Source organism: Camelus bactrianus, chromosome 3 (assembly GCF_048773025.1).
Source record: "Camelus bactrianus isolate YW-2024 breed Bactrian camel chromosome 3, ASM4877302v1, whole genome shotgun sequence".
In the NCBI taxonomy this organism is placed as follows: Eukaryota; Metazoa; Chordata; class Mammalia; order Artiodactyla; family Camelidae; genus Camelus; species Camelus bactrianus.
In genome coordinates, this window is record NC_133541.1 from 25,902,622 (window position 1) to 25,930,318 (window position 27,697).

Consider the following 27,697-nt stretch of genomic DNA (forward strand, 5'->3'; position numbering starts at 1 on the left):
GACCCAAAGTTAATATTTTTTAAGTGTCTGTTGTAGAGTTTTAATGGAACTTATAATTTAACAATTGTCAGTTTCCATGTAAAGGTATTTTTTTGTCCCCAGTTATTTCACTTTCACAGTCATTTATGTAGATACCTCATTTGAATGAGAATTCCTCATCTCCCAAGTCCATATTCATTTAGAAGTCAACTTGTTTTGCAGGGGAGGATATAGCTCAAGTGCTAGAGCACATGCTTAACATGCATGAGGTCCTGGGCTCAATCCTGAGTATCTCCTCTAAGAATAAATAAATAAATAAACCTAATTACCCCCTCCCCAAAAAAAGTTAAAAAATTAAGGGGAAAAAGTCAACCTGTTTTCATAAAGATCTTCCTTTAGACTACAATTTAAATCCAGTGTAATTCTGTTTAACTTTTGATACAATGTTATAGGCAAAAATAGATCCCTCTTCCCTCAGGAGGAACAACAGGCAAATCTCAGAGGGAGCAAAACCAGATGGAGGAAGAAAAATTTTTTTTTTACTCTGTTCAACACCCTCCCCACTACCCCAGTTCCATTCTCAGATGGTGCAAGGTCCTGTTTCTCCTTACACTCAAAACTTCTCAATTCCCACCCATTACCAGTTTACAAGCCAAGGCCATATGGTATCTTCCCTCTTTGGAAAAGAGACAGGTGTTTGAATTTTGAGTAATGAGTTGATGAGACAGTGTTGTGTGCCTAGAAACTTGAGGTTTAGAGTTGGTTTGTTTTGATTGTGCAGGGGGCAGGTTACTAGGGAAGAAAGGGACAACCTTCCTAAATTTTGGGTACCCTAACCCTGTATGATAAATTTTGTTAGCAAGAGAACCAAACCTAACCATATGTGGTTGACAAATATAAACTACAACTAATAACTGATACATATATATACATTTCACATTACAGTGAAATAAATTGATGTATCGAGGCATTTTAATAACAACTAGGATACAATTTTGACACCTTATCAAATTGTTTGGAACAGTTGTACAGATCTTGCCTCCCATAATACAATGTATCAGTTAGATCAACCAAAACCTGCTGCTTAAATATAATCCCTTAACTGCATTCTTAACCTAAATCAATCTTGGAAATGAAGGTTTATAGGCCACAAAGTTAGGATTAAAGAGCAATGGATGGATGGGTCAGCACAATTTCGTCCACATTGGTGGTAAAACATTTAGTACTGTGTTATTTTAAAGCGTGTTGATGCTTCCCTCTTAAATTGCTTCAGTTTAAGTCATCTTATTTTCTGTTATTTCTCATGCAAACTGGCCAGGATAAGCAATACTAGAGATCTCATTAAGTGGTAACCGAAGGTAACTGAAAAGAGTTTAAAACCTGGTTTATCCAACCGAATCCTGCCATTGATTAGTTGGGGAGGCTTGAGCAAACCGCTTGACTACTTCAAGCCTGAGTTTTCTCATCTGTAAAGGCAGGGCTCAAAATGAGGAGTTATCTTCAAAACCTTACAAGATGTTTTCCAGAATCTTATCCCATCAGACTTCTATCTCAGCTCTCAGGTTGCCTGCCCATTTGGTGTCACCCTGACTGCCCGTCTGTACCCCTCACAATGATACCCACGAGGCCCCGCCCCTCCCGCCGCGGCCCCGCCTCCTCCCCGCCGCGGCCCCGCCTCCTCCCAGCCGCGGTGCCCCCTCCTCCCCACCGCGGCCCCGCCTCCCTCCCGCGCGACTATTTCCGGAACAGAGCCCTCCCCCCGCCCATGCAGAGCCGCCGGCGCCGGCGCCGCCCCCTTCGCGCTGCCGCGTGCCGCAACCCGCGCCGCCTTTCGCCGCCGCGCGCAGCCGTCGCCCCGCGCCGCTGTCGCCGCCGCCGCGCTCGCTGGCTGGCCCGGTGCGGGCGCCGGGCTCCCGCCGCAGGAGAGGATCGTCCGCGCCGCCACCACCACTTCGGCCCGGGCCCAGGTTCTGGCCCCGCCCCGGGCCCCGGCCCGAGCCCCCCGCCCGGCCGGGCGATGAAGTGTCACTACGAGGCGCTGGGGGTGCGGCGCGACGCCAGCGAGGAGGAGCTCAAGAAGGCCTATCGGAAGCTGGCCCTGAAATGGCACCCGGGTAAGTACTCCCAACCGCCGCGGCCCCGGCAAAAACCTCGGCCCCCCCGACCTTTCTCACCCCTCTCCCCGGAGGAACTCGGGGAACCTGGCTGTGCCCCGACCTACCGGCCCTGTAACTCCCCTCGCCCTGGACACCGTGCCCGCGCCCCGCCCGGCGCCCGGCCAGGTGGCTCCTGCGCAGCCCTGGCGGCGAGCGTCCTCTGCATCCCTCGCCGGACGCAGCCCTCCACCCCTAGGCTTCAGTCAGCCCCGAGCACCCCATTCCTTCCCAAACGCACCCGGCTTCCCGCATTGCCACTGGATGGGGAAAGATAACCTCCCAGCGACTTCACCTGCTCCTCCCACCCCATCGCAGACAGCCCCGAGGGAGGAGGAGTCTCGCGGTCTTAACCCAGTCCTGCCTCCGGTTTGTCCCTTGTTTGAGTCCCCTGCAGCTCGGCTTCTCCGGACTTTTCCTCGGCTACCTTTAACTTCATCAAGGAATCTCATCCACTGAAGTGTAATTAACACAAAAGAGCAAGTAAAAATTCTTTTAAATAGCTGTACTTTTTTTCTTTCTCTTTTGGTAGGCCAAGTGACCCTGTACTTCGCTTCGGGAGTTCGGCAGATTAAGAGTTTTCATTAAGTGTCTTCCCTAGTGAAGTTTATGTGTTTACTTAGAAGTGTGCTTCCTTTGGGTGTTTTGTTTGGTTGTAGTCCAGGCCTGTGTGACTTTGGTGAAGTAATCTGATCATCTGGACTGGGAAACTAAGACAGTATTTGAATCTCAGCTTTTTGAGGTTTCTAAGGGGCCTTCATATTAGCACTAATCCATAAGCATGTTTATAGTCTCCAGTATATGCACCATCAGCACCCTGTGGATTCTGAAATGCTAAGACGGAGACCTCAGCGTCTTGCTTGGAAAACACTCCTTTACACACACATAAAGTTAAATATGAGTGCAAACAAAATAGCACGACATGTATAATTGGTAGTTGGATTAACAGAACAACTAATAAATGCGCCCAGGAATTCAGGGGAGGGGATTTTCACTACGGACTGAGAGGCAGTGAGGCTTCCCCTTGGCAGAAGAGCCTGGACTTTAGGTGGGTCCTGGAGGAATGGAATTGGAAGAAGAGAATTTAACCGTATGGGAAAGAGCACCGTGGTGGACGACAGGTGGTCCAGGGGACAGTTTGACTGAAGACAGTGTTTATTGGAAGTCTGAAAATACGGTTTGAGAGACGTGCCGAAGGAAGGGCTCCGGGCCCAAAGTAGTTGATGGAAAGGGAAATAAAGGTATGAGTTTGTTGCTTAAAGTTACAATGATTACCAACCGAGGAACTGAAAAAAATCTGGTATATACTGAAACAGAAGAGGTAAATGAGCTGAATGTTCATCACAGCAGGAAGTCATTAGCTATATCCAAAATTAATAAATCCAAAAATCATTTAGAAGCATGTTCTTAGAGTAATAGAGGCTACTGTTAGAAATCGAGTTAGGAATTCTTTGACTCTCTGGGTGGGAAAGGGTGAGGAAGAGGATTAATGCTTGTGACCAAATGATAATATCATTTTGATGACCAAATTAAAACTTTTTTTGAGTGGTAGTTTGGGGTTAGATTGTAAAGGGCTTTGAATGTTAGGCTAAGGACTGTGAAATTTGTTTTTCCAATAATGAAGAGTTGAGGCTGGTTTTATTAAGATATCTTGGGGAAAAACTATGAAGGCAGCTGCATGGCTTGAGGAGGGATGGAGACAGAAGTCAGGTAGAGCCCACTGTGGGAAAGTAAGGGCCAAAACCAGGCTTGGGATCAGTGGGAGGAGTAAGGCCTGGGTTGAAGAGATGTTACAAAGGAAAATTACCAGATTTGGTGATTAATTGGAAACCAGTGCAGGGAAGAAAGGAAGTGTTCAAGTGTTGCTAAAATATCAGTTAACTACTTTGAAACCAAATGTGTTAGGAGCTAAATGTGTATAACTTCTTTGAATTTCATCAGAATTGATAGCATCCTAAACACCTTGGTTTGAAGATGCCTCTACATCTGAGGGATAAATATTCTCCCAGGAGACACTTGATTTTGATATACTTTGCTGGCTCATTAATTTAAGGCTGTCACTCAGCAAATGTTTCATTTCATTCTGTGTGCAATGTACTGCACTAGAAGTTTCCAAGGTTAACATGTGGGTTGGGCTTCTAAGGCTAATATGTATCTCAAATAGAAAGGCTACCTGGTTTCATTGTTAAAAAAGGAAGAAATGATCTTTATTTCTTTTATTGAGGGACTGAGGATAATTTCCAGTAGGGTCAATAGCACTGCCTAGTGAGGTCACTCCTTGTGAAAGTCAGGCTTTCAGTAATGCACCTGATGACTCTTCCCCGAAAGCTTTGCTGTGTGAACTGGATAAGAATGGTCCCTGCCTTGCTGGCCTGAGCTGTCTTCTGCAAGACACAGAGAGGAAAATAGGCAGTTTCAGTCTGGTAAGACAGGGCTGTGTGAGGGCAAACACAAGGTGCTTATGAACACAGGTACCAGCCTGGACTGGGTTTTTGTGTGGGTGGGATAGATGTGCATCCATGAAGAAGTGACATCTGGGTTGAGGCCAAAGGGGGAATGCAGGGAATGTAGGACGTGGGAGGCAAGAGGAAGCATGGCAGAGCCCAGGAACCAGAAAGAGGTGAGCCCAGCCAGGTCCTGAAGGTTGTGGTCAGCTGGATTAGGTAGACTGGATTTTAATTTAAGGGCTTTGAGAAGCCATTGAAGAGCTGGAAGCAGGGGAAATGACAGGTTTGTGTTTTTCAAGTATATCTCTGGCTGTGATGGGGAGACTGAATTGATTAGTGGCAAGGCTGGAGGTGGGGAGACCAGCAAGTCCAGGGACACTGATGTCACCCAGGATGACGATAGGACCTGGGGGTGGAGACTCTGAGTCATGTGCCAAAATCCTCAGTGAGCAGGAGGAGTGGTTGGGAGATCTGTGGACAGTGAGAGAGAGGGGAGGAAGGTGTGATGGCCAAAAGGTCTGCATCTGGACAGAATACTGGTTTGTACTCAGGTTGAGTAAGTGATTGGTGACCAGGAGGATGTCATTTCTACTGCCGGACCTGTGAAAGTTGTAGCAGGAGGAGCCCGGGAGGCCTGCAGGGAAGTGGTGTTCTCAGGTAGCCTGGTCTCAGTCAAGGCAGGGCTTAAATGACATGATCCATGAAATGTTCTAGAAGGTACTGTGAAAAGATTTGGGAGAAATTGGAAGAGGGCGTGAGTGGATCAAGAGAAAAGTGAGAAAAATAGTATAAGAATGTCTTTTAAACTCTAATGACTGGATTTGCAATACCTGTGGCTTTTGCATTTGGCTAATAATTAAGGTGGGCTTCCCATTTTTGGGGATTGATTTTTAGTTTATTACACTCAGGCTTTTTAGATCTCAGTTCAACCTCCTTGTCAACCAGGTATAGGCATATTTAAGTGAAATAAAAAGCCATATGACAGATTGAAACAATTATGTGAAAAAGAAGTTTCAATAAGAGATTAGATCTTACTTTCACATGGTGCGTTGATGCATTTTATGTGTAAAGCTTTAGCTTTCTCCAGATTTCTCTGAGGGAGGAATGAAGTGGGAAGAAACAGTACGACAAAGTACAGCACAGATAAAAAGGTGAAGAAGAACCACCCACCTGCCACCCCGAGACAGTCACCTTTTCTTTGTTTCATGGCAGAAGATCTAGTTACTGGCTTTTTCTGCCATTCTGATTGAATTTGAACTGTGGGGGGTTTTTTTGTTTGTTTATCTGACAAAACTCTTATTAATGATTTGATGAAGATATAGAAATCATGAGTTAGATTGTCACTTTGAAGGTGAATCGCGATTGTGTTCAGCTGCAGGTGACAGGAAGCTGACTATAGTGGCCAAACCAAATAGTCATTTTATTTTTCTAACAAGAAATCCAGAAGTGGCCGATCTTGGTCACTCCAGCTGCTTGATGAAGCCATCAAAGACCTGCTTCATCATCCTGGCCATAAGGCGAGTCCTTACATCAAGTGTAAGCAGTTAAGCCTCAAAGAAGTTTGTTGCTGTCATGTCGAGGTGCAGAGAGGCAGGTGACCCCCAGTGTAGCAGCTCTGCTCCATGAGGTCCTTGGACTCTGCTCAGCACCTATCAGATGGGGCCTCCTCTTCTGAGACGGCAGCCCAGGATCCCAGGCAGCAGGGCGGAGGAGGAAAGGGTAAAGCAGGGACACAGTGTTTGCTGGTAGCCTTTTAAGGGAGAGTCTTAAAAGCCGCCATAGTACTTTTGTAGATTTTATTGACCAGCGCTTAGTCACATGGTCATGCCAAGCTTCAAAGGAGACTGGGAATGGAAACTTTATTTGGGGACCAGATGCCCCCATAAAATTAGGATTCCGTTGTTACTGGAAGAAGGGGATAAACTAGCAGTGTCTGCCTCAGTCTTCATAATCTGCCAGCAGCAGTATATCCTGGGTTTGAGCAGGACACAAGGGATGAGCTAAGGGGAGATGAATTTTTTTAACTGGGTACATTACCACTATTAACAGAGTTTTGTTAGGAAGAAGAGGAGAATAGATGTCGGGTATACAATTAGTAGTATATGTTACAGAGTGGTAAGCAAAATCTAAAATATGTAATTACAACAGGATACTGGTGTCTTGTTCTTAGAACCCTGTCGCAGCAGGGCTGACACAGGGTGGAATTTGATAATATTTGTTGGAAATAACAGAAAACCTAGCTACAGTGGGTTAAGTAAATTAAGAATTTATTTTTCTCAACCACAAGAAGTCCTGGAGGTGGTGCCTGTTGACATTGTTTCAGTGGCCAAGTAATGTCACTGTGAGGGTCTTGACTTTTCCTTCATAGTCTCAAGATGGCTACTGAGGCTCCAGCTGTCATGTCCACATACAAGACAAGAAGGAAGAGGAAAGAAGGAAAATACATCAATAGACACCTGCTTTCATATCATTGGTCAGAACTGTGTCACATGCCCATTTCTAGCAGCAAAGGAGGCTGGATGAGCTAAAATACTTGCTTATTTTATAGCTTATCCAGCCTCCACAGTAAAAGCTATGAGAGAAAAAGGAGCGGGAGGTGTTGGATGATCTAATAACCTTTAGTGTCTGCTGCAGAATGGATTAAGTGCTGTATTTGAGTTAAAGTTTTGTTATATAGTCATTAATTAGCTTGTCAGTAATTAATATGAAAAATACTTGAAACTTCGTCAGCTGTAAATTCAGTATGACTTAATGTGTTGCTGTTGCTAAAGCTAATGTAATTAGCTATAGTGCATGGAATTAGAGTGTTGAGGAGTTAATAAATGGCCCCTTGATCGTAGGCTTCTGTCTTGACTACATTTGAAGTAGAGGTATCATGGTGTGCGGTCAGAAAGGGGAGCTTTGGGCCAGAGAAGAGGTAGGCTAGGAGATGACCCACTGGGCTGCTCTGTGGAAGAGGAGTCAGACCTGCATTGTACTACCTCACATACAGCTGGGCTCCTGTGATGGAGTGTTGTTGTTTTTACCCTTTTCAATCCCAAGGGACCATGATTCTAAAATACCTAGAGCTTTTTGTGTTAAAGCATCTTAGCAAAAACAGCTGTATTGAGGAGATCATATTTATTTCCCTGTGGAAGGAGCACTGAAAACCTCTTTAAATAAAAACCATTTGTGTTTTCCTTGAACAGTCTGTTTCAAGAGTTGTTACTTAGAGATATCCGATCGCTTTATAATTTTGACTGTGAAATATTTTGTAAATACACTTTTTTACTTTTTAAATAACGGAGTAAGATAATATGCAATGAATTTTATATAAATGATTTTCAAGTTGTTTGATATATTTCATCTAGGTTTTGCTTGACTCAGTGTAAAGTTGTCATTTTGGTTAAGCTGTGCAAACAATAGTACCATGTGTAGCATTTTGAAACATTTTCTAAAACCGCTGTCTTGCTGCCGCTATTAATGCGGCATTGTGAGGAACTGTGTAAAGATATTTTTGTTACAAACCTGTGGACCTGTTGAATACTTTTAAAATAAAAAATTTTATCCCATGTTTGCTTGTTTTGTATAGATATTTCTCTTCTATATAATGCTTAAAATATTTTCTTTCCTTATGTACTGTACAGTTAATCCTATTTGCCATCATCTTGAACATAAAATGTGTATTTAGAATATTTGTATAACTGTATAAAATAAAAAAGGAGTTATGTGGTCAGTGCATTGTTTTCTAAACTCATTTTGTTTTAAAAGTTAATGAAAGGCATATTAAAATTGAATAAAATATGAAATATGGCAAAAAAAAAAGAGCTGTACAAATTGCTACACTGGAGAAGGCGTTGTCAGTGTCAGTTTTTGAGCAGAAGGCCACTTGAAGGACTTGGAACGGTATAATGGTATCTGAAAAGAGGAGGTAGGGTGCCCCTGAAGGCCTTGCTTTAAGGCTGTTTCTGTCATATATTCTTGCCTCTTAGAAGGCAAGTATTGAGTTGTAGCTTAAGGAACATTGATATACTTCATAGTAGATTTAAGATATTTTGCCTTCTGAGTGTGTGAGTTATCTATTGCTGTGTAACAAATTGCCAAAAACTTAGGGCTTAAAATAAACAGCAAATATATTCACTGTATGGACTCACACAATTTCTGAGGATCAGAATCAGAACAGTATAGCTGGGTGGTTTGGCTCAAGGTTCCTCACGGAGCTGAACCATCACTGTCTTCAAGCTCACTCACATGGGCATGGCAGGCCTTGCTGCTTGTCGGCTGTGGACCAGAGGCCTCCGTTCTTCACCGTGGGGTGTCCTCCTGCTGTGGCACCTGCTGCTTCCAGGGTGAGCTGGGAGAGAGCGGGCACCCAGGATGGAAACTGCAGTCTTGCATAACGTAATCTTGGAAATAATGTCCTGTACCATCATCACTTCTGCCGCCTGCTTTTGATTGCACAGACCAGCCGTAGTGACATGGGAGGGGACCCCACAAGGGTGTGAATGCCACGAGGTGGGGGCCTTGGGGCCATCTTGGAAGCTGGCTACCACTTTGAGGCAGAGATGCTATCTGAATTCCACGGTTAAGGAAGCACAACTATGGGACAGTAGTATATATTTTTAAAAATATATGAGCTTTTGGGATGTGTTGATAAGAAAGAAAACCTTAAGGACAGTGGTAAAGACAGATCAAACACAATCTAGCACTGAATAGTAACAGCTTTTCTATAACTGACTTGATGTATATATTTTGATCCTTTTAGAAATAAAATGTGTACTACTCAGAGTTTTCTGTTTGTGGATATCCAGATTGAGTGCCCAGTGATGCACTGAGGTTTAGGGAAAAGCATGAAATTTCTGCTCAGGTTGACACTTATAGCAGATCCTGATTATCAGCTGTCATCTGTTATCTCTGCTTTTCTCTGGTGGTTTTTCTTCGTTTTGTACACTCATCTATTTATGGAGTTTGTGATGAAAGAGGTCCCTTTTAGATTCTGTCCTCTACTTTCTGGATGACTGAATTTCTGTGCCCTTATTTTAACAGATAAAAATCTGGATAATGCCGCAGAAGCAGCTGAACAATTTAAACTAATCCAAGCAGCATATGATGTGTTGAGTGACCCTCAGGAGAGAGCATGGTGAGCATCACGCTGCCCCTCCCGGTGTGTCTTGGTGGAAAGAATTGCCAGTAGGGTTTTTAAAAAAATTTTTTTAAATATGTTAAATGGTTTTGGGTGTGTTGAAGTACCAGTCACCTGTTCACTATACAAAATGCAATATTTAGGTAGGCGGGAACCTTAGAGATGATTACTCCAACTCTGGCTTTATAGATGATGAAACAGGAAGTTTGGCAATATTAGATAGTTTTAATTTTGATACTTATGAAGTGACTTCTCATTAAGTAAGGTCTCTTTGATGTCTGACAAATTTACTGATGTCAGAAAAGGAAAAATGTTGACTTGTCCTTGAAAAACAAAACTGTTTTCATCAAGAATTGTAATATTTTCCCAAGAACTATTTTATATGAAGAATTTGAGTTAAGCTTCTCCATTATGACAGATACTCTAACTAATAATGACCTGATCTTTTAATACATTTCGACACAAACATTTCTACATTTGGAGTTCTGAGTTTCCAGATTCTTGATGAACTTTTGCTACAAAGGAATAGGCTTTAAGCCCTGACATAACTGTGTGAGATCCTGCTGTTACAAGGAGCAGGTGGGTGTTCAGATCAACCATGCACATCTTCTGCGTGTTAGTCTACAGCATGGCTGGCCGACAAGAGAGAGAGGCTGTAAAGAAGATTCTTATTAAATTGTCTTTTATATGAAAATCAGAGAATCCTCAGTTTTTCTCCTCCTAAGAAATTTGGAGATCTGGCCTTACAAATGCTTTTGCCTTCCTTTGGAAACTTTGAAAATTTTCCCTGCCTTTCTTTATCGTGGTACATGTTGGTAAATTTTCAGATCTCAAATGTGTGACTGGTCTGTGGACTAGATGACGTCCACTGCTGTCCCACTCAGTACAGTTTCTTCCCTGTGAAAGTGCAGCTCCTTTCTGGGAGAGTCGGGGCAGTTCCCTGGCTGATGAAACTTCCCTCTCCATGCGGCCTAGTCCTGTGTAACGCCTGTGTTGTATTAGAGGTTGCAGTCATAGCTTTTTAATCAGCAGTCTGTGAAAGATGACTAAGTCTTTTCATATTGTTATTTTTCTTAAAATGTTTTGATTGTGGCTTGGCCACAATTAAAATGTGCAATAATGATCTTTTGGCTGTTTCAGAGTAAGGAGTTCTTTGGAATTCTTATTTATTCAGCCTTCCCTCTTGTTGCTAATTGTTTGTGTTTAGGTATGATAATCACAGAGAGGCTCTGCTTAAAGGTGGGCTTGACGGGGAATATCAAGATGACAGCTTAGACTTGCTTCACTATTTCACTGTGACCTGTTACTCTGGTTATGGAGATGATGAAAAGGTAAGACATGAACTCACTCATAATTTCCAATCAAGTGCTTAAGTAAGACTCTCAAATACAAAGAGAATTCTTAAAATTATTCTGTAATAGAAAGTGAAACTGTTCATTTTGAAAACTGAAAACTCATCACCTTTCTGTTTAAACTGTCAGCGTGTAAAAACCACGAGTTGAAACTAAACGTACTTGCAGGGACAGAGCTTGGGGCTGCAATTCTTCAACATCAGAGGTTTCCATGTTACATTTTAAACTCTTATTCTGTGATTAGACTACAAAAGTATTAAGACTTCATGTTTCTGTTACTTTTTTTTAGGGCTTTTATACAGTGTATCGTAACGTTTTTGAAATGATTGCGAAGGAAGAGCTAGAATGTGCTTTAGAAGAGGATGTCGAGGACTTCCCAACTTTTGGAGACTCCCAGAGTGACTATGATACGGTAAAAGAAAACTGCATTGCCACGTTGTGATTAGCATTCATCAGTGTGTCGTTTCCCCCCATTTCTTTTTTTAAAAAAAATGGATTCTAGATCTTGGTCCTATCCTGGGACTCTCCTCCTCTTTCTTCCTTCCTGGTCGCCTCCCCTATTTACTTTTCCTTATTTATTGATCATGGTTCCATTCCACTAATTTCTTCATCAAATTTATTCTGAAGAACGATTTATTTTGGAAAGCCTTCAAAGGTCTGTCTTCTCTATTGATTAATGGTAATGTTGAATATATATATATGAAAAAAGGAGGTTAGATATTTTGCAGCACCAGTATCTCTGCCTTACTAAAAAAGACTAAAAACCCCAGCAATATGCCCATTTTCTCTGTCACTAGGTAGTCCATCCTTTCTACGCTTACTGGCAGAGTTTCTGCACTCAGAAGAACTTTGCTTGGAAAGAAGAGTATGACACACGACAAGCTTCAAACCGCTGGGAGAAACGCGCCATGGAAAAAGAGAACAAAAAGATTCGAGACAAAGCAAGGAAAGAAAAGAACGAGCTTGTCCGCCAGCTGGTCGCTTTCATTCGTAAAAGAGATAAAAGAGTGCAGGCTCATCGGAAACTGGTGGAAGAACAGAACGCAGAGAAGGCGAGGAAGGCCGAGGAGATGAGGCGGCAGCAGAAGCTAAAGCAGGCCAGGTATGGGGTGCACGACTGGGCCCTGCCCTGACGGGGTGTGCGTCCCAGGGAGCATCAGCGAGTACCTGGCGTGGGGGCTTCAGTTCTCATCCTGGCTCCATCCTTCTGTTTTACATCCTGGCATTGGATGAGACCTTCATCTACTATGAAAAGATTTTTCTTTTGACTTGGATGTTTTCTTTCAGAGGCTTTTTATACTTGAGATTCTTTACAGACTTTTCTAACATTTAATAATAACTAACGTTAATTGAACTCTTACTCTGTACAAGGCCCTGTTCTGAGTGCCTTTCTCACAGTAATCTGTGAAGCAAGTTCTGGTTTTTATCCTCTTTCTTTTGAGGAAATGAGGCAGACAGGCCTGGGGTCACATAGCTAGTAAACTGCAGAAGTGGAAACTGGACCCAAGAAGTCAGTCCAGCACCCTGTAGTACTCCACTTTGTCAGTGTACTCTTAGATATTTAGTTCATCTTAGTGCCTTTAAAGTACTGTTGTTGTGAGTCACTGTAAAAGCATTGTGCCCAGAGCATTACAGCATTCTTTAAAAAAAACTGTTCACTTCTTGAGAATTCTGCCCACCTCATCTTTGGAATATTAGCACTTTACTTGATACATACGATTTAAAACCACCTGAAGACTTTTTAATGAGTTACTGAGAGTTATATGTTTGGAAACTCATTATCTAGTGGAGCAATTGAAATCAGCCACAGAACAAATAACAGATTTAAGTGACTTTGCCCATTTCAACCAAGCACAGGTTTTAAGTTTGTAAGCACTGACAATGTGCGAGGAAGAAGCTCTCTGGGGGATGGATTTTTAAGTCCCAAAAGTAAATAAAACAAGTACAGACACTGTGCTGTGTGTGTCTAGACTGGCAGAGCAGTACAAAGAGCAGAGCTGGATGACCGTGGCCGATCTGGAGAAGGAGCTCAGGGAGATGGAGGCGCAGTATGAAAAGGAGTTTGGAGATGGATCAGGTGAAGATGAAATGGAAGAACATGAGCTCAAAGATGGACTGGATGGTAATTTCTTCCATTCCTTACGAAACTGTAGAAAATAAATGTTTTTTGTGAGCAAGAGTTGTTCACTCACGGTGCTTTCAGTAAACTTTAAAGGGCTCAGGTGAGAGACAACAAGGAGTGGGAGGGGGTGAAAACCTGGAGATCACCTAGGTTCCAGCCGATTGTTGCCAGTCTCACGTTTGTTTTGTTTGTTTGCTTGTTTTTTAAGTGAAGCTGGAAATCTGGATTTTTATATGCAATCTCCCAACTTTTAAATATAGCAGATAATTGAAATGAAAAACAATTTTGCGTGGCCAAGCAAAAGTAGTCTATAGAAGTAGTAAGATTGCAGTAATTTCATTAACAGATTCTTTTCAGACCATGTTTTAAACCATTTGTGCTTCTGGCTGCATGAATATATTGAGAAGTGGGCATGTTGTCAGGTGTAACCGGTTATTATTTAAAAATGCAGTTCTGCAGTAGGTCAAGTTTTAATAGCAACTCTTTCCAGAAAAGCTGATACTGTGCAGGAATCTATGTGGTATATATAAATTCTTCCTCTCATTTCTGACTTGTAGAGGGGCTCCTCTTGGCGTGCCGGGCTGTGTCTTTTCTCTGCCTCTATCACTAGAGCACAGGCATGTGACTACCTGAACAGGCGAGGACTGGGCATTATTGAGGAGAGCAATACACCAATTTCCCCCGCTGTCTCTTGCTGTTCCATGAGAAATAGAATTAAATGATCTAAACATAATTTAATCAATTTTACCTTATCTACAAATGTGGTTTTTCAGATGAATAGCCCAAATGATAAAATAACAAACTTTTATTTTTTCCAGATGATTAGGAAATGAAATGTTGTATTAATGAATTAGAAGTAGTATGTGTGAAGGTGCTTTGAAAATTATAAAGTGCTATATAAACATGAGGTGGCATAATTATGTAGTTTTACAATTTATAAGGTGCTTTTACGTACAAGATCTTGTACAATCCTTACACAATGCTTCTTAAATGTGGGTTTTTGCTCATATAGTCATCCCCATCTTACTGATGAAAAAACTAAGACTCTGAGAAGTTATGGGAGATGTCTGAGAATGTGTGAGAGCGTTTTAGATCCAGGTTTTGACTTCAAATCCAGCATTCTGTATTAACTGTTTGATCAAACTATTTGAAAGTATACAAATAATTGGAAAATAATGTCTTATACTAAATTGGATGTATTTTGATCATTTATGATTTCAGATGAGAATGTCCCTCAGAATTGTATTACCATTACTTATTATTAGAAAAAAATGTAGAATATAGAAGAAATGCCTTGGGATCTTTATTGATCCATAATAAATTCCCAATGGCAATCAGTTTGTTCATTTCGTGTAGAGGTAGAATGTGGGATTATGCAAGGACTTTCAGTTGAGCTTTTTAGTTGTTAAGATTTTATAGTCTATGTTGATAATAATTATTTCATTGTAATAAAGCTTTAGGCTTATAAAAAGTCTGTAAAGGCAATTTTAAACTTTACGTGTAATATGCTATTTTATGACCTTTCTAATGATGGAATGTTATAAGCTAAGTTTATTTAAGCATTTAAAAGTAGAACAAATTATAAATATGTTTACACCAAATCTTGTTCGAGTAAACTAAAAAACCTTTGTGGGAAAAAACTACTTTGTAGTGGAACTATGAAAGTGATGTTTGAGTTTTTGAACTGGGCTCACACCCCGGACTCTGAGAATGTTTTGAGTCGTTTTCTAAGCAGACTTGTGAAAATACGTGAAAAGTAAAGTGATCTGTTTAGATGCCTTCCATTGTAAGTCAGTGCTGCTTTTAAAGGCCAACTCAAATCCTGATAACATTGGGGTTTTTTGGATGAGGAAATAACAAAAATTTTAGTTTCTAATTTATGTGCAACTTTTGATCCTTACTAGGGAGTTGTAACTGGTTACCATGTTTTAGATATATGTTCTAATCAGACAGGATTCTGATTGTAGCTTCCATCTCGTAGGTAAAGAGAGTGATGAGGGAGAAGATACAGAACTTTACGATGACCTGTACTGCCCAGCGTGTGATAAATCTTTCAAGACGGAAAAGGCGTAAGTTTAATATCTCTGAACTCGCCTCTTCTTTTGAGGCAAAGTGTAACACTTCTAAAGTTCTTAAATAAATAAATAAATAAATAAATAAATAAGTAAGTAAGTAAGTAAGTAAATACATACATACATACATACATACATACATACATACATAAATAAAGGCTTGTAGCAGTTGGTCCTTAGCCCTCACATGTCATCTTGGGGGAATAGCTTCCCAGCAGGGGAGAAAGAAGAATCTATACCAGCAGCAAAACCTGTCGTGCTGATCCTCGTTCATGCAATGTTCCTGTGTAATAGCTGCTTTTTAAACATGCATGCTGTCTCCAGAAAGAACTGTCACTTGTTTTGGTGAGGAAGGCAGAGTCACACCAGCAGGGAGGCTAACCCACTGCTAGCTGGTCATCTCTCTCCGCTGCTGGGGGCAAGCTCACTGCCAGCTGTCGCGCTCCCGTGCAGGCTGCTGCTGCCCACCCGAGAACGTCACACCTGCCCTGCCTGCAGTGACCACAGGGGAAGCATTAAAAAGGATACTGTCATAAAGTGGTGGTGGTGGGGGGCGGGATACAGGAGAAAATGAGAGTAGAATTAGCAAGGGAAGAGGGAGCAGGACACATGCAGTAAAGAACAGGAGATGAAAGGGTGAAACGGGCTGTGGAGTCCTAAGTGGTGCTGTGTAACCCGGGGAAGGCGGCGGGGCAGCGGGAGAGGTGGTGCGAGGCAGGCAGGTGAGAAACAAGCAAGGAGATGGAGCAACAGTGGAGGAGCTTTTTAAAATTATTTTTTATTTGGAAATAATGTCAAACTTACAGACAGGCTGCATGAATAGAATATAGAGGTCCACTTGTTGCTCTCATTTTGCCCCATTTGTGTGCACTCATTCTCATGCACAGATAAGATTCTTCTGGAACAGTCTGAGAGTAAGTTACATACATAATGCTCCTTTACCTCTAAACACTGCAGTGTACATTCCTTAAGAATCAGGACTTTCTCTTACATAATCACAGTGCAGCTGTCACTTCTGGAAATGTGTAGCGTTGATACGGTGCTTTTATTCCATTTACTGCCCTTCATTCACTTTTGTCAGTCAGTCCCTTATTAATGTCCTACGTGGCATTTTCCCCACTTCAGTACAGGATCTAGTCTGGAATCATGTACTGCGTTTATTTATTTAATCTCATTCAATCTGGACCAGTTCCCTTGTCTTTGCCGCTGACATTTTGGAAGAATACTGACCTTTAAAATGTTTTTTAATAGAATATGTCTCATTTTGGGTTTGTCTGTTTCCTCGTGGTTAGATTCAGGTTATGTGTTCCTAGCTGGAATACGGTATAAACACGTGTTGCTCTTGAGATTTCGTATCTGGAGGCAGAGACATCTGTCTGCCCCTCACTGGTGGTGATCATTTTGATCATCCAGTCAAGGTGTTATCTTAATTTTTCCACCGTACAGTTAGTATTTTTTTCCTTGCAACATGTTTAATATGTGGGGAGACGCTTTAAAGCCGTGCAGATATCTTGGTCTTCTTCAAAATTTCCTTCCTAGATTCAGCGTCCATTGGTGATTTCAGCTTGTACCAGTCTTCACTGAAATTGTCTCAAAATGAGGCTTTTCTGGTGCCAGAGCTCCGACGTCACTGGTCATCAGTTGTCCTCTGCTGTTCACAGGAGTGTTTATCTACCTGTTGTTAGTGTGAATTTATGAATCTCTTTTCAGTGTTTTATAATTCATTGTTGCCCTTCTCATGCTCAGAGTTTTCCAGACATGGTTAGTGAGAATGAGAATTCCTTGATCCTGGCTCACATGTCCTGCGTCATGTCCCAGTTATATTTGCTTACTTTCTGCCATAAGATGTTCCAATTTCTCCAAGGAACCTTGGTCTTAAGGAGAATTTTAGTAGGAAGGAGGAGTAGTAATCCCAACTAGAAAACCCAAACCTGAGCAGGATGAGACAAAGGGGATAGAGACACACGTTTCCTACTTTCTAGTTTATCTAACCCTCAAAGCTTAAGTGTTGTCAGCTCTGTTCTGTGAGGTGTTACTTAGTTACCATGGGGACACTAAAGTAGACACTGCTTATGGAGTTTTAGACAGAGGGTAGAGATGTGTCTGAATTCACATTTAGGGTGGCGGGAGTGAGAAGGGAGACCCCTCTTGAAAAAAGCAAAAGGAAGTAAACTCCTCTTGTGCTTCAAGGCCCCAGCTTACCAGTTCTCAAATCCAAGGGGTCTTCTTCCTTTTAATGCTAGGATCTTGTTTTGTAATTTCCCAGGGAGCAAATACTCAGTGATTAAGAAGAAACAGTGAGGAAGACTTGAATTCTAAGAATTGGAAAGGAAAGATAATAGAGAATTTGACAAAAAAAAAAAAAAAAAAGATAGGAAGAAACTATGTAGATGAAAGGACAGAAGGAGTGGAGAGTGCTGGGATACAGGAAAGAGCGCAGTCATGGGCTTCCGCTGCACGTGATGCTGCAGAAATCCCGACAGGGTTCTGGGCCGCCCCGTAGTGTCACTAACGTTTTGCTTAGTTAACGGGAAAAAGTTCATTTTAGCTTAGCTGCACTCACCCAGCAACATAGTTGGACACGTGAATTAATCCCATTGCAGCCGCTCACACCAGCTTGTCCTTTCAGCTTGAGGAATCACGAGAAATCGAAGAAGCACCGGGAGATGGTTGCCCTGTTAAAACAACAGTTGGAGGAGGAGGAAGCAAATTTTTCAGGACCTCAAACCGATGAAAATAGTCTGAATGCCAATTCGGAGGAAGAAATGGAGGATGCACCAAAACAAAAGTACTTCCAAAAATGTCTCTCGACCTGTTTAGCACATTTAGAGATTTCATTTAAATGCTCTGTTATCTCAAAGAAGCTCTTCTGTTATGTTAATATTGTCTGCATTTCTTCTAATTAAGGGAAGTTTATAGTATTGAAGGGGGTAAAGAGATAATGTCAAATACAGTTTTTACAGAATATATTATGACTGTATTAAAAGCCGTTTTCCACCTGGGTAGTAGACATGCTAATTACTACTAACTGAGCCAGTTACATTTTTCTAAAATGATAATGTGGATACTTTCCTTTTCTTTTAATGCTTTATGGAATTACTACTTTTTAATGTTTTACTTCTCTTTTATCACTAATATTTCAGTATTTTTTTCTTTTTACTTAGGTGTTTGACATTTTGATTTATATTTGTTCTTAGGCTTTCTAAAAAACAGAAGAAAAAGAAACAGAAACCAGCACAGGTACGTACGTTGGGAAAGTTTTATTAACATTCAGCATCAAGTATAAAGTTGGATGCTCCTGTTTATTCAGTATAATCCGTATTAAGGAGAGGGACTTTTGCTCCCTAATTTCATGTTGATTGTAAAACAGATTACAGTGAGTTGAAAATATTTTGATTTTTCAGTGCTTCACCCCATTATTTGTATGTGGCTAATTTACCTAATTACTATTGTCTGTGTGTTTAAAAATTTTGCATGTGGAATTCCCATAATACAAATTAGCTGAGGGCCCATATTAAAAAAAAAAAATCTGGATACATGTGATGACAAGATTGTCAAGATTTCTTGATGAAATCAAGACAACAATTAAAATCAGAAAGATATAAAAATTTGGGGATTGCTCGTATGTGTATCCAAGTTTATTCTGCCAGTCACATAAATGAAATTTTGGAAAAGGAACATTTGCTTAGAAGCTTGTAATGATTGTAATTCTTGAAAAAAAAATGTTTATATTACTCAAAAATTTAAGTAGTTTAAATATTTCACATGGGGTTCAAATTTAATTTCTATCTTAAGAATTATTTTTAAATGTAGTTTTATGTTGTTATATGTGTAACACAATCTTTAGGATTTTTTTAACCTATACAACAAAATGAGCTTGTCCATTTTACTAAGGATATTTGGTGGTTCTACAGGGAATGGAATTGATTTCTGCCCTATTTTAATAATTTAATCTAATTTTATTAGATTAAGTATTAAATGCTAAGTGTACTGATTTTTAAGAAAACTTAGGTAACTAATAATTTTTCATAAAACTTTAGGTTTGACTTATTTATGCAAATGGTTATAATATACTAGATAATTTCTATCTGTTTCAATTCCAAAAATGATCCATGACACATGACACTATTAAAACTGTGACTGGAACTTTTTGCCTCAACTGTAAGACCACAAAGCAAATTGTATGTTCCTTTTATAAAATGACTGATAGCATCTTCCACCCAGAGACTCTCCAGTCGTTAGTTTAGAACACATTCTCTTTTGTATGTGCGCCGGAACCACCAGGATGAAGGCAAAATAGAGCGGAGAGGGTTCTGTACCTAACCCAGCGCATCTCATCTCAGTCATGCAGGATAGGCCCTAAGATGGCAACAGCAAACCCATGTGTTTGTCTTTCTTACCAGTGAAAATGCTGCAGTTTACCAGCCCATTCTTCCCCTCCAGAACCATATGTGTTCCTTGACGATGCCTCTTCTTTATGGTTTCTGATTATATCAGGAGGAAAGCCCCACTTCAGACCTAGGGTCACGTAGCACTTTTCCTGACATTTTCTAGGCTGTCTTTGAAGGGGGCGGGGGTGTGAAGACACGTTCGGTAGATGAAAGAGCAGGAGGCAGCAGGTACCGAGAACCGTGAAACTTCGGGCTGGGAGCTGTTTGCGTTGCCAAAAAAATTACATTAAGCCAACAAAGATTGCGAAAGAAAACCCAAAAAACTAAAATTGAGAGTAAACAAACAAAACACACTGGCTGACAGCAAGGAAGAATTAATCCAAGAAACTTCTGAACGTAGTATTCTGAACACCATCCATGGGACATACTCTAAAGACAAAATTAACTGCGAAAGAAAAAATCTTGAACTTAGTAGATATTTTGGTGATATTGGAGTAGGATTTCTGAAACTGTTCTATATGTATTGTAGGCTAGAGCAAATGAGTAGATCTATTAGTGTTTTTGGGAACCAGATTCTCTGGTGGGAGAAAGGAAATATAGTCTAGATTGAGGGAAAGAGGTAACACACTGATGTTGGGTGGAATTGGAGGTATCAGTCTGAGCTCATGATATAAAAAAATAAATAATACATGCATGAGCAGAATACACTGAGGGCCTAAAAGTGAATGAGCATCTTTGCTTCTAAATCTCCTTCCCCAGGAAAAGGAGGCAGGGCTTGGTCCTTGGAGAAATGGCTGATTCTAGGGCTGAGGCAGGAAAGGTACAAGGTGAGCCCAGATTATCTATGCCAGAAATTAAGGGAGTAATTCAAAAATCAATGGGGGTAAGTCAGAAGTACCCAGGAGTCAGCTTAGGGGCTTGTCAAATATGGGAAAGTTTGAGTCATCAGGAAGAATAGTGGTGATAAGAGTTTTACACATTGATTTTATTTAAAAAAAAGAAAGTATCTATATTAAGCCTAAAAAAAGAGAGTTGGAGAAAGGAGGCAGACAGAAAAGCTTCATTACAAAAATGTGGATTAGTACAAAAGCAAGTGACAGGACTGACAGAAGCAGAAAGATCACTGTTCTGCATCCACCAATGTAATAAATAGTTCCCATGAGGATCATCAGTAGATGCCAGGTCCATTGGGTAAATCGTTATTAGGGAACTGGATATTGACACAATCTCAAAGTATCACTCTGTACATTACTTATTAGTTAAAAAAGGAAAAAATTACTTTATAGTAGAAAAATTTGGCAGTACCATCCTAACCAAATGATGAGACTTTAATCACTGAAAAGTGGGCACTGACATTTTGTTTCCTGATAAAACGCACTGAGAAGGACACAGCATTATCTTTGCAGTATTCCTGCTTAGAAATGTTTAATCTGCATCTCATTGCAAGGAAACAGTCAGACAAAGCCAAACTCTGGGACATTCTACAAAACCACCATCAAATTGTCAGTATCATGAAAGACAAAAAAATAGAGGAGTACTGTTCTGAAATAAAGGAGATAAGAGAGATACGACAGCTAAATGCAACGTGTGGTGCTTTGTTAAATCCACTGTCGGGGTTACAAAAAAGGACATTATTGGAACATGAATATGGATTGTGTAACAATAATGTCAGTGTTAAATTCTTGAGCACGAAGAGGGTATTGCGGATCTGTGGGAGAATGTTTCTGTTCTCAGGAGATGCAGTATCTGCCTGCGGCTTACTGTCAGCTCGTGGTGGGGAGTGTTATGCAGAGAGAGGGCAGGAGGGAAGAAGAGAGGGAGAAGCAGGTGTGGCAAAATGTTACTCCAAACGGAAACAACTGCTTGCACATAGTGAAGATCTGTTTGCCAGGTGTTTTTTCTTTCATAATGCCTGTTATTGTTGTTTCTTTTATGTCTGTTGTTGTGTTGTTTTTCCTGACTACGAAATAGTTGCTCATTGCAGATCCTTTGGAAAATATGGAAGAATATAATAAATACCATCCCTAATTTCGCTTCGGATATTACTTAATGTTGAATTAAATTGTAATCAGATGTTATATATCATTTTCTCTCCTCCATTTTTGCTGATATGTTGTATTTTTCCACATATTTCAATCAGTATCTTTGGAAACATGATTTTTAGAGAGTTTTATAATTTCTCTTCATATATCCAACCGTTCATTTATTGAATATTGGGATTGTTTCCAGTTTTCCCCCAATTTAATATTTCTGCAGTGGGTATTCATGTTCTTAAATTATTCCCTGCCTGTCCTTTTTGTTTCCTGAAGATACTCTCCTACCAGAGTGCACAGGACATCACCATTGTTTATTACAGCTATTTGGCAACATAACATAAGAAGCCAGTATTACTAGGATATTTATTTTGTAATGGCATGCATGTTTTCTTACCTAGAATTATGATGATAATTTTAATGAAAATGGAACTGGAGAAGGAGTAAAGATTGATTTGGAAGATAACAAACTAAATCAGGACAGTGCCAAAGAATTGGGAGATGGTCCCCAAGAAAATGTGGCTGTCACAGAGACTGTCAAACTATGTGATGACCCCAAAAGTGAAGCGAAAAGGTAAGTCAGTTGCTTAATACTGGTGGTGAGGATGGCTCTTGGTGTAGTGAATAAAGCCTCCTTTCCCATGACTGACACCGTGAGTTAGATGCACCTGTGACTCATGTAACATACATGCATCTGCAGAGGACAGTGTTGGAGGGAGAATGCTGGACGACGTGCTCACAGACGTTTCAGCAGTGCGACCCAAAGCAGAAAGAAGTTGCTCGGACCCGTTTTTGTTCCCCTCATCCTGCTGACATTCTTGTTTTGCTCTGGATCAGTAATCCTTGGCACTCAGCTGAGGTCAAGGCTGCTGATGAGGCCATGCCCCACTCGCCTGAGCATCACTAACTGAACCTCCGTGCTCGGGCCAGTCCTGTGCCAGCCCGAGTGCGGTCGTCAGGGTGTATGTGCACAGCTTGGGGCCCTGCTGCTTGAAGGGGCCCTGGAGTCCTGGAGCTGCACATGCCACCGCCGTCGGCCGGGGGAGGGTCTCGCTCAGGGGAGGCGGCATTCTTTTCCCCCGCCTTCCTCTCCTGGTCTGGCTCTTTGCCCCCAGCCTCCTCTGTTCCTCTAGAGCAGAATGATTTCCTACTCCTTGAGGAAAGATCTCAACAGTAGGTGGCCTAAGGGTTCCTGTCACAGGACTATGAAAAAAAGAGTTCAAATGACAGAGTAAGGTGCGAGCCTGAGTTGAAAATGCCCAGCACTGGAGCAGGAGTGAGGGGTGGTGGCATTTAGGTGGCATAAATGAGGGAAGAGATGCTATGGAGGCCCGGAGGAGGCCTGCGGCTGTAAGAAAGTGAGGACATGACCTCCACAAACTGGCCATCTGGAGGCCTTGAAGCCTGGAGAGTGGAAGGCTGGAAGGGGAAGTTACACACTACTCTGCTGCTCGCTGTGTGTTCCCATTTTACACATGAGGAAACTGAGTCTCAGGTTAAATGACTTGCTCCAGAAACAAAGCTGTCACTTAATCCCATCTGCCTGACTACTTGAAGGACCCAGCCCAGCTCATTCTGTGTGGCCCCAGTGTCCTATACAGGTCTCTTGGGGGCTGCTTGGCTACATGAGGGGTGGGCTGAAAAGTGGGGCTCCAGGCCCTTGACCACCTCCTTCATCTAGAGCTAAAAATGTTTTCACTCATTAGTCATCTTCCCTCGGCGTGGGAGTGTATTTGGGGAAGAAAAAGGGTTCTCACTGCTCACAGTCAAACACTGGCTACCACTGATAAAGTCCAGCTTTCTCATTTTACTGATGTGAGGAAAAGAATCAGAACTCAAGTGACCTCCTCGCTGCTGAGGAGTGGCAGGCTGGGGTCGACACCCCTCCTGGGTGTCCTGACGCCCCAGGCCTTTCTGCCTTCTCTGAGCGCACGGACACCAGCCACCTAGTGAGAGGCTCTTCCTTAAAAAGTGTGTGTATGTGCAGGGTACAGTTTTTTTTTTTAAATTGAAGTAGAGTTGACATATGATGCTATTTTAGTTTCAAGGGTATAACATAGCAATTCAATATTTATTTACATTACTCATCAATCAGAATAAGTCTAGTAACTATCTTTCTGTGTACAAAGTTACTGCAGGATTATGGGTATATTCCTATGCTGTATGTTACACCCTCTCTAGAGTTCTTTTTAAAAATAAGGGCTTAGATAATAACTTCAGAGACAGAGCTGCTGTCTTTCATAATATGGTAAATTGTTCTCTGGGAATATTATCCTAAATTTTCTTGGATATATTTGTGGCACAACTGTGATGATATTTTATAAGTTAGTAAATGTTAATTTGTTGCCTTTTATGCCATTGTGTCCTTTTCTTGTTTCTTTCAAAGCTGGCTGAATCCTGCGTGATGTTGTAGTCAGCATCTTTAAACGTAGAGGCCGCGTAACTGAAAGCAAACTCTGGGGTCCTGCTTGAAGAGCAGCACCCTTGTGAGGTGCTTGGCCACATTGTGACTCGTTGGTTGTAACCCATCCCATCTGTTCTGCAGATGTAGTTGCACTCAGATTTTACCCTAAAAATTTGGTTAGCACAAATGAGAAGTATGAAGTGACAAAGGAAAATGAAAATTCATATAGAAGACTAAGGAGAGGAATGTTCTGGTGTTAAAGCAGAATAGGAGGCAACTGCCTGTGCTGGCTGGCAGTTTCTGGGTTAAAGAATATGGGGGAAAAACCCGCCAGATCAGCAGGGAGGACATAATCTTCTAATATAAGAAAATACTTTACACTGAACAAATTTAATTTTATGAAAAACACATTATAGTGTCTTTAGTTTTCTCCTTTCACTGTGGAACTGTTGAAATAATGTTTGTCAGAAAAGGTTCAGCAAATTGCCTTTGGGGAACCACAGTTCATGTGGATTATTTGTGAGTGTTGCTGGGTGGCTCTCAAGATGGTTTGCATCAGTAAATGGAGCATTAAGTGCTTTGCTTTTTATGAAAATACACTGTATTAAAGTTCAGAGATATTTTAGGAGTCTTATTTTTGCTTGTGTTTTCACTGTTTTAAATAAATTCCTGAATTTTTGTGTTAAATTTGGTATCTAATGTGATCTCTAAAGTTACTTTCTAAAGCTCTTCATTTATGATATGAAAATGTATTAACTTGGCCATTAAAATGAATGGATTAGCCTTTAAAATGCATGTTACTCTTTTGAGTCTTCTTGGGAGCAAGATGACAGTTAAGAGGTGCATTATTATTGGATTATGCTGAATTCTTTTATTTATTTTCCAGTGTTCCTAAACCCAAAGGAAAGAAAGCCAAAGATGTGAAAAAATCTGTCAAAGTACCTGCTGAACCACAGACAGTGGTAGGTCAAAATTATATTGACAGCTCTTCAGTGGACCTTATGGTTTAAGCACTGTAATCTGAATTCTTAATTCTAATTCTAAAGATGTGTGTGTTTGGTGAGCCCTTCTGCACCTGCTCCATGGGTGCGGATCCATCAGCGGTTTTCCTTGAAAACAGAATTTATATATGTGCCACTGACATTTGTTTTCTTTAAAGTAAAAAGAAGCATATTGGACATATCCGATTGTACCAGAATATTTACTACTCTGTTTTCCATTACTCTGAAATCCAAAGCCTTGTCCATGTGGTACAAGCTCTTGAATGTCTCAGGACCCTTAAGGTGATGATGTTGGTTAATGACACTAGGCTTCCAAGAACAGCTGCCTCTGTTGAGCCTGTCTTGGTAGCTGTCCATTTTGTTGAAAGGTCTTTATTTTGCAATTATTTGATATTTAATCTCAACATAAGAACACCTCTATCAAATAATAATACTTGTTCTTATTTATGATTTTTTTTTTCCCTTCTCAGAGTGATGTTCTTATCAGCTGCACAACCTGCCATAGTGAATTCCCGTCCCGGAATAAGCTTTTTGACCATCTAAAGGCCACAGGTCATGCAAGAGCACCTTCATCATCTTCTTTAAACAGTGTAACCAGTAGTAGAAGCAAGAAAGACAAACGTAAAAACAGATAGAAATTCTGCCAGTGGTTTTTCTTTTTGATTGTCTCTAAATTTTGAAACCAAAAACCGAACTGAAATCATCTAAAGAGTTAAAATTTCAGTGATCTGCAATTTACTGCATTGTGGAAGATTATTTTTTATCTTGTAAAACTTTTTTTTGTTTAATATATATTTTTTAAACATTTCATTAGTGATTGAATTCTACTTTTGCCATCTGAATTGACTTGAATGTCTCAAACAGGTAAATATTGTAAAATATGCATTCTTGATTCTGTTGCCTCACGTGGACAGAAATGTACAGGGAGAATTAAATTATTTTAACACATACAAAAGCTCCTTTCTGTTTTATTTTGTCAATTTCACTTTAAGTATTTTTATATGATTCAGTGCTTTTATGTTTTATTATGCTTCATGGTCTGTTGAAGACTCAGAACGTTTTAAAATTGTCATAGATTTTTTTTCCCACCTGATACCATGACTCCAGTTCTGATTTTAAAATTGTTTCTAAATAACCTATTGTTGATTACTGCATTTTTTTTTCCCCTCAAGGACAATGATAGGTAGGAACTAGGTGAACATACATGGTTGTGTTTCAAGAATAGTATCCCTTCAAGGTATACTTACTGATTAGAGTTGCGATTTTACTGGCAGTTATCAATAAGATGTAACTTCCTGGTTTTTGAATTGTGGAGGTGGAACAAATTAATTTGCATGGTGCTTCCTCCTTTGGCATGGTGACAGCTGTAAAGCATGATGGATCAAGATAGCAGATGGTGCAGAATTTATTCTGACTCTTTAACAAGGGATATTCTGCCTTGGTTTTTTTTTTTCTCCCTCCCCACTATTTTCAGAAAATTTTTAATTTTGTTTTTTCCATCATTCAGTGGAGAGAAACTTTTTTAATGAAATATTTTTTCAGTAGGGCTGATGTTTATGCCATCTATTCTGTAACAAAGATGAATTAAATCAAAAGAAATATGGAGAATCTTTGTACGTGAGTGTGCAAGTATATGGATCAGTGGTGAGTCCATTTTCAGGATGGATATTAATAGGCAAAGCTTTTAGTTAGTCTTGAAAGTAAATTTGAATTCACCAACTTGAGATGCATACTTTCTATTCATTGAAGTGGTTTCTCTCCTTATACCCTTGAATCGTCAAATGAAGCAATCTTCAGTTGTGCATCAGTTCTGAAACATGAGTCCCCGATGGCAGGGTCTGTTCTGAAAGCTGCATGAACAGTATTGAAGAGGGAGATCGTTCTGTATGATGGACTTGAAAATATACATTTATACATTAATCTTTAACTTTTTTCTTTTAAAGAGATGGATATTTTCTCTACCTTCTTTCCATTCTATTTCCGTCTGATTTCTGTTGCTAATTCCTCCTAATAGTTTTCCCCACTTTCTTGGTCCCTTTAGGGGAAATACCAGTCAGATTTCTGTCCTTGGTCTCTTCCTCCCAGACTTCATCTGAACACTCGCCCCCTTCCTCTAATTGGAACTAGATGTATTAGCCATCATTATGAACAGGAGGGCATATCAGTCACATGTCTTTTATTGTCCAGTAAAAAACAGGAAGTCGTCTTGAAAGGCAGAGAGTGTCCTGCAAATTCCCTTCAGACCTTCCTTGCCCCTCCTTGTACCAACCATGCAGGTGTATTTAATCTATTCCTGCTTCACGTGAGGATTGATTGGGGTTGTCACTTTTATTCTGGTAGATAAAAGTTTTCCATAGTTTTTAAGAGATCTTCAGTTGTGATTGGAAGTTAGATCTCATTTCTAATCCTGTGTGTGCGATGGTGATGAGTCAAAATTTAACTTCTCTGAACTTACTTTCCTTGTCTCTGACATGGTTCTTAGTGTGGTAATATTGTCTCCGTTTGTCATACAGGATTATTATGAAGATCAAATAAAATAGTATATATGAAACTACTTTTTAAATACAAAAGCTTTACACAAAATTTTGAATTTACATGAGTTAAATCCTTTCGTTAAAACA

The 27,697-nt window shown here is 40.6% G+C and overlaps 1 protein-coding gene across 1 annotated transcript; it reads left to right on the top strand.

The window, feature by feature from the left end:
- Nucleotides 1-1,793: 1,793 nt before the first annotated feature.
- On the top strand, nucleotides 1,794-26,031 carry DNAJC21 (DnaJ heat shock protein family (Hsp40) member C21). The gene is made up of 12 exons (XM_074356946.1): nucleotides 1,794-2,093; nucleotides 9,605-9,698; nucleotides 10,909-11,032; nucleotides 11,343-11,465; nucleotides 11,851-12,155; nucleotides 13,024-13,175; nucleotides 15,157-15,244; nucleotides 17,877-18,035; nucleotides 18,445-18,487; nucleotides 22,073-22,245; nucleotides 24,962-25,037; nucleotides 25,547-26,031. The coding sequence occupies exons 1-12, from the start codon at nucleotides 1,997-1,999 to the stop codon at nucleotides 25,709-25,711; spliced, it is 1,599 nt and encodes a 532-aa protein (XP_074213047.1). The 5' UTR covers nucleotides 1,794-1,996; the 3' UTR covers nucleotides 25,712-26,031.
- Nucleotides 26,032-27,697: the final 1,666 nt, after the last annotated feature.